Below are 14,966 nucleotides of genomic sequence, written 5' to 3'. Positions count from 1 at the left end.
CTCTCGGGGGGGAAATGCCTTGCCTAGTTGTTGGTCTGTTACAGTTTTTGAGTTACATGATTTTCAAATGATTTCATCATTTAAAATGGCAGAGCTGCTGGAATAGTTCTTCCTTGAATTATTTACCAGACTAATTGTCAGTGCACATGTATTGGAATTGTGTTGAAATTGTGGGCTATTTCTTGGTAATCTGTAATACAAAGATGAATCAAACTCTAGATTTCATAAATGCCTAGAAAACTTCATATCTATGTGATTCATTCATTCCAAAAATAGGATTTCGTACCTAATCCCATTTCACTCACAATAGTTACCAATGTAATGATATTTGGAAGGGTTTGTGGTCCAGACAATTAATATAATTCTCATGACAAGCATTTGTGATTCTCTTTTATTATGTTAACAAAAAAAAAAAATAATCAATTGTACGCATCAAAATCAATGATGTATGTTTAGAATGAAAACAAGACATAGTATTGAGCTAATATATCCATATTTGCAGGTGGCAATGGACACATAGGAAGCAAAAAGACAAAGAATATCAAGATTCTTAAAAACAAAGAGATGTAGCCTTGAAATACCATAGGAACAAAGAAGCCCAGCTGCATTCATGGAAGGATAACATATTTGAGTTTTGAGCTTCACCTGAGGGCTTTCCAGGGACAAATTAAAGTTTACTTGCTAATCAAGTTCAACAGAGACATGGATTATTTTGAAAGCTGTGTTTTTCACAAAAATCCCATAGAGAAATCAGATTCTGTAATACCACTTGCAGGACTTTTCTCAAAAAACAAAATACTCTCAAATTTGAACTATATTCTAATATCTTAAACAAGAATTCAGACAGCTCTTTTGCTTGGTGGTTCTCACTGAGTTCTGGATCATCTGTGTCATCCAGAAACCCGTGTTTCAGGCTTTGAATCTACACTCTGTGAGAAGGCATAACTGCACCCACACAAAGTTTGATCTCTTTGCAGTCTCTGAAGTGGGAGACTTTCTATGACTTTGGAAAACCTCGGCAAGAAATTCAGAATTAGATGAGGAAGTCATGGTGAGAGGACAACTCTGGTGACAGTGGACACATGCACCATTTGTCAACACTTAAGTAATACAAATTAAAATTTACATATGCACCAATCAATAACGTACATAGCAGAATCTTATCCACAAGCATCTCCTCCAGACTGCGGATCTCAAAGCCCGTGTTTCAGGAAAAACAACATGGTTTTGTCAGCAGGATGCTACTGGGGAATGGGATGAGCACAGCTTATGGCTTTCTAAGTAATGGACTCCCAAAGACTTGGAGTCATGCCTGTAGCTTCTTCCTCAAGTGAAAATCACTTGGCCCCTTCCTGGATGGTGGGTGCCTCTATTCTCTGTTGGCTCAGTCTTTGCTCAGCTCAAGAAATCCTCAAACCAGCATGAGACGGGAAAGGAGTAAATATGCTTGCTGCTGTTTCCTCACCTGCGGGTATGTCTTTGCTATGGAAGCTTCCCAAATGGGCATTTCTTAGATTAGGCTTTCCACTTGGAGAAAATATTGAAGAGATGAGACTACGCTACAGCATTACAGTAAAGGGGATCTGTTTCTGAGGGCAAGGCAAGCATTATTTCCAACTCTTGTTCTCCTTAGGGGGAACAATATTTACCAAAGAAGAGGATGCTGTTGGTTGGGATGTGTTTGATGAAGAAAAGGAAAGGGTGGTCAGCCTTAAACTCTTCCAACTCAGAGGAATGTTTGATGTCTCCCATCACCCCTGCTGAGCCTGCCATCTCGGTGCCCTCTTCATTGACTTCCAAGTACGCCTCATGGACGACCTCAGACATCTTCAGGGTCTTTGCTGAAGAAATGCCAGACAGATTGGCTGAAGGACTGAACAGGTCAGTCATACCCAAGGCGGTTAAGACAGATGTGAGGTTATATTTTTCCTGAATCTTCATGCGTGGGAGGTAGACTTTCACTCTCCTCTTTTCCATCACATTTGGACTGGTCCACTCAGTAAGTTTTTCAAAGCTGATTTTCTTCTCAAGCTGCAAAGAGAGGCAGGGAATGAAATGCCTGGTGTGCAAATACAACTTCTTCTTACCATTCATTTTAATCAAGGCTCTTATAAACAAAACAAACCAGAATGGTTCCTAAAGTGCATCCTATCAACACTCTTCCTGTAGTTCATTATTTGCCTCCCCAGTACTGCCTGTGTCACTCTCCTTTTATTCAGTTCTTTATCCACCTTACACATCCCCTTCTGTCCAAATCATCTTGTGTCTCATGAAGCACATGTTTCATAGCCCAACAGTTTCATAGCTGAGCAAATTCATCAGGTTGTGAAAGAGATTGCAAAAAAAGTTTACCTACAGTTGATAGTGCCTAACAAATGCAACCTCTTCTACATCTTCGATAAGTCTACTTAGGAATAATAGGATATATAAAGGAGGCTTCATCACTTTTTCCCTTTTTTGAGTACAGATAGATAGTTTGATATCACCTTGATAACTTTATTTTAAATGATTGGCATGATTTTTTTGCTACTTCTTTCAGAAATCCTGCATGAAGATAATACAATCTACCTGACAAGCAAACTAATGGTTTGAGTTTTGTTTCTGCCCTGCATCAGTCCATTTTTATTTCCCCTTCACCGTTAGTATCCTGATTCACTCAGTTGTTTAGCTTCATTTTCTTCCAAGACTAAGACAAAAGTTTAATTTAATTTTGCACAGTCATTAGATTGTGTTTGTATTCTTGTGTATAACCCACAGCATACTGGTCCCACTTCTCTCTCTTTTTTTTTTTTTTATTTTAAAGAACAAAACCATTTTTTTATTAGTTTTCATGTATCTGGCAAAAACTGACTCAACCCAAGCAGTTTTGATGTTTTCTTTTACTTTCTATGCTCTTCTCCTTTTCTGTCCTTGTATGTTCATTGATTCTTTATGCTGTTACTGTTCATTCTATTAGACACTGTCTCCTCTGTTTTCTTTGTCTGATGTGTAATTTTCAGCATTTAATTCCATGCATTTAATTTCCATCTATAGATTTAAGACTCTTTGAAGTCTTAACAGCTGAAGTGCTATTGATTACTTAGTTTAGCTTGATTGGTTTCACCATTTCAAAATCAACAATATCTTATTAAGAAGATGTTTTATGTAACTTCATTTTTCATTTAATGCTAACATAATCAGAGCAATTTTTGAAAGCAGCCAGTTTCTGATGCTTAGTGGTCATTTTGTGGGGAAAAAAAAAACAACACAAAAAACCATGAGTGATTGCTGCAAAGAATGCCTAGTTCTCATCAATTTTGGCAACCTTTCCTACACAGTTTCTGTGGGGAGGTGGGTGAAATAACCTCTCAACAAAAAAAGAAAAATCTGCCCGTACGTACATCCTCTTCTGCGGGGCTCCAGCAGCACTACGCTCCTGTGCCTTCATTTTATGAGGGTGAGCCCAAGGCTCTCCTAAGAGGCCACTCTCTGCCTGAGCTCCTGATTGATCCTGGGGGGCTCTTGTGCTCCCCTCCTGCCCAGCACAGCCCTGGTGGGGGCAGCTGCCATGTACCTGGACAGCAAAAGGTCTGCCAGTAGGCAAGTCCCACTGAAGTGATAACTCCTCTGCTTCCCTTGCCAGGCCCCTACCTGCTCCAGGCCAGAGATGTCATCAGGCAACAGCACCAACATGCTCAGCTGCCCACTGGCGTACGGAAGCTCCAGGATCTTCATTTTCTCTGCAGCCACCGCTGCCACTTTGAAGGTACTGTTTTGACACATCATTTGCACAGGTCTGCTTTCTTGCTGCAAAAGCAGAAATGTGAGACAATATGACTGGGGAGTAATTTTTCTTTGAGCAGGCAAATGTACAAGTGTGTACAGGCTAGGACTCAATCTTCAAGCATGTTGCCTTTGAAGAAGAGCTGTATCTCCATTTTCCTCTCCTGGTGTGCTCTGCTCAGACACAGCTCTTGCAAATCTGACAGCGAGGCCCAGCTAAATCACCTGGCCAATGACCACAGCATGTTGTATGTGTATCACCCAGCCTGCAAGCTCTGCAAGCCCTGCAAGCCAACAGCCTGGCTTCCTGGCAAGAAGCTGTGTCTCTGCCCCCCCTACCTTTGTCACACTGAAGGGCATTTCCTGAGTGTCTTCTTCTTTAAATGCTGTCTTCCATATGCCTTTGAAGTAAATGGCACTCACAAGGGCCAGTGCAGTATCGAGATCAACAGAGCCTGACACAAGGATATCTTGGATCTGTCCTTTAAGGAAGAAGCAGAGCAGAGGGTGATAAGTTTTATAGCAGTAGTCTTGCGTTTTAGAAGTCAATCGACATGCTGCTGTTTGACTTGACTTCTGCTTCTTCAAAGGTCTGCACGCGGAATTCAGGTTCATGAGGATGACTCAATACAGAATGACTGACACCTGGCCAGACATTTCTGCAAGAAGACAGGTAGGTTCAAGAGTGGTATACGTCCCCAGGAGTGTTTATAACCATTGCTTGGAAAAAGATCTATATAGAAAAGAAGGAACAGGAGAGGGAAGCAGCGATACAGATTTTCTGTTTCTCACTGTGCTTCTTTCTCACACTCACTCTTGGTTTTCCTCCCACCTCAGCACAATAAAAGTACACAAGCTCCTGAGTCATTCCTTTCCCACCAGCAGCCTAGTGCATGCATTACTTTCTGCCCTGAAAGCCCACTTCTTACCCTTCCAGCACATGCTTGTAAAATTATGGAATACTCTAGAGATGGTGAGACTAACCTTGCATGAGTTAAGCTCCTCAGCCACAAAAACATTCATAGAAAGTGTGCATATCCTGACACTTCTGCCTTTGCCAGATATGTTTAAAACACACTGGCACTGCCACACAGGTGCTATAGAGTCATCCCTTTCCACAGGGAAAAGTGGAAATATCCATTAGTGAAATATCCACTGATGGGGAGAGGAGGAAGAAATTTCTCTTCTAATGTTTAGTCTTTCCAGAAGTTGTTCAAATACAGTTGCAAGAGGGGAATATATTTCAAGGTGTTGTCTGACCTTACCATTTGTCTGATTTTCCACCCAGGAATTAATGAGCTGTCTGGCTTGATTTGATGCTGTTTTGAAGTTGACCATTTCCAGACCTGCTCTGTACAGTTTCTTCACACATTTTACGTAGATCTATAAAGACAGAAATTGTAACCACCAAACTAGTCATTTTTTAAAAACAGTCTGAAAGTGAAATAAAATATGGCTAAAAGGATTTTTATAGTGGTGCCATGGTAGGCTGTTCTCATTGCTTACTTCCTGGAAGAATCTGCTAAAACTGTGCCAGAAAACTTATTCTGATCCATGACATTTTTAGATCTGACATTTTTATTACTTGACTAGTTAAAAGTATATGTTAGAAATCTTTAAATATTTTCTTTAAGTAATTCCAATCCAAAAACATTGTTTCCAGTTCATTTTAGAGTGTTTTATTATCATTATGTCCACTCTTTTTTTTTTAAGCATTTTTTATTATTTTTAAAGATAAGAAGTTTCTTTGATTTAGAACATTCGTATGTTTTGTTTTGAAAATGTCAAATGAAAGATTTTGAGACTTTCAAAAGCTGTTTTGGAGGTGGGGTTTTCAAGTGAAGAAACATGTTGACATCAAATTATTTCCTGAAATAAACCAAACAACCTATTAAAATGAAAAGGCTTAGGGGGAACAAGCAAGGAGGGGTGAGAATTACATTACCAAATAGTTTTGTTTATTACTTTGTTTATTTTTTAGCAGGGCCATCTTTTTACCTGGAATTGCTTTTCATTCAGGTTCTTGTCAGGGCTGTGGGAAAGGGAAAAGCCATGGAAGCCCACACCAGCGGGAACTACTAGATTAACAGATCACCTACTCTCCAGTAGGTGAGTGGACAGGCCAGTCCTCCTGGATCACAGGTTTAGCAAGAAATCACTCTAATGTACAACTCACCGGTAGGATCGGACATGTCTTTTCAGCATAGAGTCTGTTGGCAATGAGGAGCGAAGAATTGGCTTTTGGTGCAGTGATATCAGAGAGAAGTTCTTTAAATAGTAAGTGGATATTCATAGACTTGCCACACTGAGTTGTTGATAAGAAGATAAAAAGGTATAGCTGTTAGCTTATTTAACTAGAAAAAAAATTACTTATAAGGTACAAATAACATAGAAAAACAGTGTTTGGACATTTGAAAATGAACATGTACTAGAGTCTAAATGCTCCATGGCAGGGATGTTCAATATAAGCAACTAATGATGTGCAATTAGTTTATGTCATGTGATGACATTCATTCTAGGTGATAAAAAGGAGGAAACTTCAGTGATAAATCTGAAACCATATGGCCCAGGAGTGAGAAGACAAAAAGAAAAATTCGGGTGTCAATGTTTGCAATTGGTGAATTGTGATAGACATAGGGCCTTTAGCTCCCAGCTTCTGCTTGCATTTTCATGGCGGCTTTCTGCTGAAGTGCTGGATGAGAAGGGAGTGAGGAAGTATCTCATAATATAGTGAAAAAAAGGATCAATTTTCTAGTGCCCCAAGAATAGCGTTCCAGGTGACACAGGCTAAGATTGTGTAAGAAAAATGCACAATGATAGACAGTGGCTGGGACTTCATTTTATGAGAAAGACAATTGTGTTTTACTGCTGCTCCTTTCTATATGCTTAACCAGCCACTAAATGCTCTAGCTGATACTACCTTCATTTTGCCTTATTAAAAGGCAAAGAGAAACTATAACTTGCCATTAACATTGTTTCACTTGGCATGATGATTCTTTTTAGTTACAAAATAAGATTCTATAGAACTTTATAAACATACCACAAAGACAACTAGAAAACTCCTTCCCATTTCCCATTCCCATGTGTTCTCTGCAGCAGTGTTGTGTCTCAGGGGGATGTAGATTCTGCATGTATCCAGCTGCCTTCCAAGCTGCTTATCAACTCCTGTTTCAGAGACTCTGCATGAATCATGGCTTGTGCTGAAACTGTTAGATCTGACTAGTGTGAGTTGCATGCATGAGGAGTTATGAGTCATGCTGGTACCGTCCTCACAGAATCACTTGTTGTGGTGCAGCTTGCGCAGCCCATTTTATTTTTCTGTTTTTTGGTGTTTGTTTCTTTTTTTAAGTTTACATCTCTGAATTTAAGATCATTAGCAGAAGTATGGGAAGGTGTTGAACCTACCTGAAGCACAGTCAGAACAAACTATTCTAAGCAGAAAAATGTGAGAGAAATAAATGTACCTTAGGTTTCTGTACCTTGGTCTGAATAGTTCCTCCAAGTCCTGCAATTTTGTCAAAGTGAAGAACCTGCAATTGAAAGTAGCAATAGAAGAAATTCAGTATGTGAAGTCCACCGAGAGTCGCTGACACTTGTGTTGAAACTATAGGTTGGGACTAACTAGGCCTGATTAACACATAGAACTGAGAAGTCTGCTTGAAATCAGTTTTTTTTTACTGCATGGGCCACACTGAAAATTTGTGACTACTGTCCTCAGCTTAGATCCCTTCTTTCCCAGTTAATAGTATTCAGTCTGTAAACCAGCTACAACCTTACTGTATTGTACTTATAACTGTGACTCTTACTTTCTGAATGTTTCATCTTTTGTATATTACAATTTGTCCTTTCCACCTGGAAGGAATCAGGTCTGGGAGATAATGTACTCTGAAGCAAGAGACCTGTCTTAACCATTCTTCAAGACTGCTCTTTCTTAATGGAAACCTCAGATTGTTCTTGCCCTTCATAGGGAAAAGCAATGATAAGTGAAAACTCAGCTCCAGGTCCAAACCTCACAGTTCAGAATGCCATTCTTTAACTAGGCAAGTTCAAATCTAGCGTCAAATGTGACTATGTGACTTCTCCCCTCAACTGGAGAAAGTCAAAAATATGTAAATGGATAATTTGTTGCTGTGTTGAACACGACCAAAAGAAGTTTGTATCCATTATGTGACTTACCTTCTCCATTTGATGCTCAGTGTTACCTCTTGCTCCCAGATAAACCATGGCCAAGGCTGCAATGATGCTCAGAGGGGAATAGAGGATGTTGTCGTTGGCATGGTGGACTTTCAGCTCTTTGAATACATCAAAAGAAAATTCTGCATTTGCTGCACTGATGGAGCCCATTGTGAAATCAGTGTTGTCTGAAGCAAACAGAAATATGAGGGTATAGTGGTGATAGGTAGCACTTGTTTTAAAAAGTACTGTCAATAGCCCAGAAGCTGCTAGTTCATGGCTGGTTTTGTGATGCTGAACCAATGAATTATGGGAATCTTACAAATTCTGTGATCATTAGAAATATTGTAACTCCTGACCCATTTATCTCTGAATGAATGTTTGTTTCCTTTTGGGAAGATACGAGCTCATCTTCAAGACAGTATCTCGTACTTGCCTTTTAGGAAATAGATAGTTTCATCCATGCTTCAATATGATAAAAATAACACTGAATGGATGAGTTTCCATCCATAGGACTCATAATGATATTTGAGACAATTCAAACTTCATATTTCATTTCTTCTGTGACTACTTCTTACTGTTACTTAGTACAACCAGCCACAAATTTGGAGGTTGCTTTCCTGTAGTTTATAGGAATAGCAGGAGTAAGTTCCTCTGTAAACCCAGACAGTTGCTTAGATGCTGAGCTATAGACTTAGGCAGGTTCTTTCTTGTAGTCCCATTTCAGATATTTAGTCTCTGCTGATGTTTTCTTGTTGAGAAAAAGCACAAGCACTTATATCGTAAATTTGGGTTTTGGCAGTACAGCTGGAAACAGCGTAGAGCTGCGTAGAGCTGCAAACATTCAGTCAAGTCCTGTACATGCAAATGAACACGACACATTAAGGATATTCATTGAAACTTGCAGACGTTCTCTCTTTTGATTCTGATACCAAGAAAGCTGCAGACTGTTCTTATAACTCTAAAACAGTTAAAGCTGGAGGAATAGCAGCATACCCGTAGTTTGGAGCAGATGTGATTGATTATGTGACCTGAGAGGCATCTGGTGCTAATGACTGTGGAATCACAGACTCTGAATCACCATACCATACCTCACCTGTGTTCTCCAGAGAGTGAGATCAGGAGAACAGAAATGCCTTTATTTCCAAAATAATTAATAAAATTACAAAAGAACGAGAGGTGTTTCTACTCAAGGCTATGGTGTACAAACACTCAGAGTTTGCACACCTGAAAGTATTTGACAGTCAAACAGTATAAGATGTATTGGCAAGGCAAGGTAAAATTATTGTATATGCTGTCTTTTTACATATCTGTTTTATACTTACCTTAAAGTTCTGAAACATAATATCACTTTTTTTCCATATTAAAGAATAAAAATTAGACATTATATTTTACTTGAAAAAATACTTACCCCACAAATTTCAAAGAGGGATGTTATAATCCAGCTTGCCAGCTGAACGTAAAGAGGTTCTCTGAGCCCTTGGAGATATATATTGTACCATTTGAGACACTCCCACTCTTAGCCTTCAAAGAGTCATCTTTTGAGTCACTACCTTTTGTCACAACCTTTGATTCATTGCACTTTGAAACACTGAGCAGACCAACGTTAGACTACTGCTGCAACAAGTCAACTTTTCTTTATTGAAGTAAAACCTAATAAAAGAATTTAATTATTTCAGCTTTTGCTGTAACTTATAAGGCTGTACCAAAGTAATTCGAGTTCAAGTCTAAAACTATGTTTCATGCAGTTCTTTTGAATCTACACGTTGACATGGTTGGGCCATAGAGGTAACTAGAGCCAAATTAAAAACAAATGCAAAAAAAACCTGAGGAAAAACAGTGTTACAAATATATTCAGCAAAGCATAATCAATTTTTAATAAACTTAGCTGTAACATCAGATCAAGTGATTCTCACAGTCAAACGAAGCTAAAGATCCCAAAATACTAGTGGAAAATAGGACCTAGTCCATAGTGCCATGAGCTGGGGGTGAGCAAACAGTTCCCACCACAGTCCATCGTTAGTGAGCATCCAGCAATAGAGTTGAGGAAAGAGCCTTGTATTACCAGGGAGCGTAAAAGAGTGCATCAGTCACTGAAAACCTCACTGTTTCTTTTCTTCTCACCTATGAGGGACTGTAAGTACAGAAAGTACTGTAAAACAGTACTCCCACCCGGTGTGAAAGCAAAAGTGGGTACTGGGCAAACTACTGAAGTTCTGATATATACCCGACAACTCACTACAGTGTCTGTGCAGAGGAACAGAAGGAGATTCCTCATGGACAATAACCATCTGATGTTGCCAAAATAATGCAATTCCAAGCAGAGCCAGCTGCAGGGTGGTCATTCTATCCAGAGGAGTTTGAAATGGATTTTTTCCATGTAAGAACAAACCCAAAATTTCCTGTTTGGACTGGTGCAGATCCTAAAAGCACAGCCACATCTATTTCTCTATCTAGGTGAGACCAAAGCTTTTACCTGAGTTCAAACTATAAGGTCTACAGAACACATGTGGATGAGGGCCAAGGGCTCTGCAGAGAAAGCACGTTTAGCTGAAATATTTAAGAAAATATTCAGAGCAGCAGTGATGAGTCAAATTAGAGTTCTGAGGATGGGCATGGCAGAGGAAGAGATTTGAGGAAAAGTCAGGAATTACATATCTGCTGTGTTATAAGTCAGACCCCAGAGTATTCAGGTATTCAGAAATGGATTTTAACCAGCCAATAGGATTTAAAGGATGATTGAGGGTCAGTTTTTAATTGTCATTCTCCACAGGTCATGGCAACAAGGCCCATGGTACATGTACAGGCCATTCTCATAGATCTACAATACCTACTTTTTTACTATGGCAGGTGAATAAACTACAGAATCTGTCTGCAGGAACATTCATGGTCTGTTAGACAATCATAATGCACAATATCAAATAGAATTCAATTGTAAAAAGCTATTACTCTTTATTGAATAATAGAGTTGATGAGTAGTAAAGAAATAAATCTGGCATTTGTAAAGGCCATAGGTTGGATAATAAAAATACCAAATTTGTATGTATTAAGTTGCAGAGCACACAGCAGTAGGCGCACCCTCTGTGAAAGGGAAAGGGAACTACTTTACCCGTAACAGTGTGGTTTGCTTTACTGAAATGCAGGCATGTATGTACAGAGCCTAATAATTGGGGTGGCTTTCAGTTTTCCAACTCAGAATGCATTTTTTTGTCTGAGGATGTCATAGTAGTGATGAGGATCTAAATCTAAAGACAGTAAGCAGCTTTCATCTCATCTTGTTCAATGTTTCCTATTCTGTGAGTTTGGCTGCTCTAGCTTTTACTTTATCCTATCAAACCTTTCCTACCCAAGGGCACTGGTTTTGTGTGGAAAGAGCCATAGTGTGTCTTCTCTTATTCTCCCATTTTCACATATTCACATTAGAGTTCCAGCTACTAGTCAGCAGTTGCTCAGACATGCCTTTGGAGCTTCCATGAAGAGCTCTCCTGGGCACCAGCCCTCCTTTGTACATTCTGGTTCAATGTGTTTGTCCTGTGTGGACATCTGTGGAACATGCACCTGAAGGACACAACTGGCCCTGCACAGATGGCCAGCTCTTTGCCTAATGTCCAAGGTTTTCTCAACAAACATTTTGTTGCACCAACTCCTCTAGAAGAGGGGACATAGGTGTTTCTGGTATGTTCTCCCAGCCAATATATTTGCCTTTGTACACTCTACATTTCATACCTCTGCAGCAGAATGATCACCACAGCAGCCACAGCAGACACTGTCTAAAAAATATGCTGTGAATTTCAGACAGTTAGAAGAGGCTTAACTGAAAAGTCAAATTACTGAAAGAAAATTGGTTCTGTTTTACCTCAAACCAGGACAGTTATCCCCACAGGTAAACTGGTTGAACACCTGATAACTGCTCACTTTCTGAAGTATGATAGCTTTCATAATGTGAAAAACTACTTTGTCAAGGCAGGTGAGACAGTTTAAAATATCCCAAGTAAATGAGTTCATGGAAGAGAGGAAATTTGGTTCTGCCAGTAGTCATGGATGGGGCAGCACAACTCCACAGAGTGGTCTGTCACTACACACTCTTGGGTTTGTCTTGTATGTTTTTTCTACACTGAATGTTAGTGGAAAAGGGTTGCAGAAGCAGCTTGTGAGAAGCTGAAAATGTTGATCAGAATGGGCTATCCAAATGCAGTCAACAGCAGACAAGTGCTCTTTTGTAACTTTAACTAGGGCATTGGACCTGGAGAAATCAGATGCTTCTCCTGAAATTCAAAAGCTAAGAGAGTAGTACTGTAAAGCAAGACAAACAGGTTAAAATCTGTTCCGTGTAGAAGGAGGTCACCAAGGACTCTGCTGCCTTTTGTGTTTAAACCAGTTCATGGTGTTTACCCCTACTCCCCAATGTTGACATAATTGAGGAGATATTAAGCAGCAGAAAAAGCAGCTCTTTCCAGCATTTCTCTGTTTAGATTTTCACATTTAATTTCTTATGGTTGCTCAGTAGCTATTCCACAGTGTTTGGGGCTATTGTCTACTTATGCTTTGGATGACCTGCCCATCCATATCACGCTTAGCACACGTATACTGGCATCTCTTAAGGACCTTAAATGAACTGAGATGTGGCCAAAGAAGTCCCACTTATAGGATTTCAGATGCTTTTTATTCAGTCATGGTATTTTCTGTGCTGGAGGCGATCAGCTGTGTGTGATGCACACACAGTCTGAGGCAGACTGTCATTGGTATTAGTGCTAGCCCTTTTTAGACAGCCAGCACCTTGTATTAAACCTCTCAGAGAGGCAGTGATTTGAGCTAAAGTAAATGCCTAATGTGTCCTTTCCCCTTCAGAGCCCATAGTAGCTGGTATGTCAATGTGTATTGTGTTTGCACAGCAACCCAAGGTAAATCCACCAGTCCTCTCTGCCCCTTGATTGCTGGTTGGCTCTAGCAATAAGTCAACTTGTTATAATAAAGCAGCAGTGAAGCGGTGACTTTTTTCCTGCTGCAAATGCTTGCCAAAAGAAAGGAAGAGGCTTGCCCAATTGCCACTCCTCGGGTAGCTGGATCTCACTCACTGCAGCTGTGTCATGCTCGTGGTGCTCTCTGGCAAGTGGTGCTGCTCTTCGCCTGGTGCACACAGCTGCCCAGTAGCTCACCTGTGCAACCTCTGAAGTGACCTACGTTTAACAATGCTTTCTTCTTTTTCTTTACAGAATCAGCTCCACAAAATGGCATTTGAAGTGATACCTTACAGAGTTTGAGTCCATTTCTTACTGGGATCATAAGAAGACAGGACTTTCTGGTATAAAATTTTCTACTGGTTAATTTTGAAGGAAATAAGCACTAGTCTTCAGATGGGAAAAAAGTATTACTCAAAACTGTTCTCTTTGGCTTTTTCAGTGACAACCTGAAAATCTTCCTCTGCTCTTCTTGTCCACCCATTGCAAATCTTTTGCATGTTATACATATGTGATCAAGTTATACATATATTATCATGTTATACATAGGTACTAAGAAGCAGTTTAGAGGAAAGCAATTTTACTATTTCAGGCTGTATTTCATATGGAAATTGCAGCCATGTGAGATAGTTCCACAGGCTATCATAAGTCTGCTTTATTTAGCAATGTTATTTCTATTGAGTACTGTAATTTACTGTAATTTATCCTGCATATCTCAGCATTTTGGAAGAATCTGCAGTTCTGAAATGGCACTACTGTGTTCCCAGCATTTACCTTCTTCCCATCAGTGAGCAGCAGGAAAAGCACAGTGAGTCATCAAAGAGGTGGAATATTTTTCCTTTAAAAGCAAGTACTTTGTGTCTGTGGATTTTGGACATTGCCTCCTGCCAAACTGTGCAGTCTGCTCTCCTCACCTCAATTCCTCTGCTACGTCTTACCACCACTTACTCCACAACATCCAGGAGGTGGTTTAGGGAACAAGGTCATCAGCAAGCAAATTAACTTTACCAAAATTCTCCCCCTTGATTTAGGTCTTCCCAGAGAACTGCTTAACACCAGGTCAGGCAAATAATAGTTGTGGCGTAAGTGAGGGAGCAGAAACAGATGGAACGAAGGAGACAAGGGGAGCATCCTCCTCCTCCTCAATGGCATGAGACTGGCTCAGCCGTGTCCTAAAACTGTGCTCTTAGTTGCCTGGTAAAATCAAATGCAAGAAAGAAGCAGGAGGTGAGACTCAGGATTTACCTTTCCTAATGACAAGTTGTCCAGTGCCTAAATTTAGCACAGCGAATATTTTAAAATGAGAGGTAATCCTTTTGAAAAGATTAGCATTATTTTTATCTGTGATATTAGACTATTCCTCTGTCCACTTAATTCTGTGGACTGCTACATTTAGTATTTAGTTTGTAGTGGTTTTATTATGAAAAATGGAACAAATACAGGCCGTTATCTGAATAGCATCACAATAGATGTTTTTATAAGTTTTTTATGCTGATGAAAAATAAAACAGATGGAACAAGAAACTCATGGTATCAGAGGCACAAAGAAAGAGATGGTTTTTTGAAAAGCAAGAATGGGTGATCACAGCTTAAAGATTTATGAGGGAATTAAGTGTCTAGCTCACAGCCATTGCGGAGCAAGCCTTGTCAGACAAGACCTTCCGTTGTTCTGAAACCCTGTTTTTGTTACGTGGAAGTTTATTAAGAAGTTGGAGAACTTTCTAGCACATACAGGGTTTCTCCCAGGAAAAAACAACCAATAGGAACAAGCAAGACTACACCACAAATGTCTTTTACTTTCCCTGCTCTCTGAGAACAAATCCTCATTCCAGCTTGAACTATACCCTTGATCAATGTTTAAAGGAGTGGTCCCACAGGAATAATTTGCTACTGCCATACAAAGTGGCATTTTCCTTGAGACCTACACAGAGATTGGATAGGTACAGCTAAATGAGACCGAGTACATGAGTTTATCATTTTAATGCAGATCCCTATCCTCCTGTCTCCTTCGTGTGGGAGGATCTATCTTTAGGGCACTAAAATCACAGGTATATTGGAGACATGCTACATTAGG

The 14,966-nt window shown here is 39.8% G+C and overlaps 1 protein-coding gene across 1 annotated transcript; it reads right to left on the bottom strand.

Moving 5' to 3' along the window:
• Positions 1-1,629: 1,629 nt before the first annotated feature.
• LOC106887345 (ovalbumin-related protein X-like) lies at positions 1,630-8,106 on the bottom strand. Its single transcript, XM_014940805.1, has 7 exons — positions 7,939-8,106; positions 7,242-7,292; positions 5,939-6,067; positions 5,028-5,145; positions 4,102-4,244; positions 3,631-3,786; positions 1,630-2,031 (listed from the first exon to the last, which is right to left on the bottom strand). The coding sequence occupies exons 1-7, from the start codon at positions 8,104-8,106 to the stop codon at positions 1,630-1,632; spliced, it is 1,167 nt and encodes a 388-aa protein (XP_014796291.1).
• Positions 8,107-14,966: the final 6,860 nt, after the last annotated feature.

Source organism: Calidris pugnax, unplaced genomic scaffold (genome assembly GCF_001431845.1).
Source record: "Calidris pugnax isolate Ruff unplaced genomic scaffold, ASM143184v1 scaffold8, whole genome shotgun sequence".
In the NCBI taxonomy this organism is placed as follows: domain Eukaryota; kingdom Metazoa; phylum Chordata; class Aves; order Charadriiformes; family Scolopacidae; genus Calidris; species Calidris pugnax.
The sequence above is the reverse complement of the archived record's forward strand: the minus strand, read 5'-3'. Positions and strand labels throughout refer to the sequence as shown.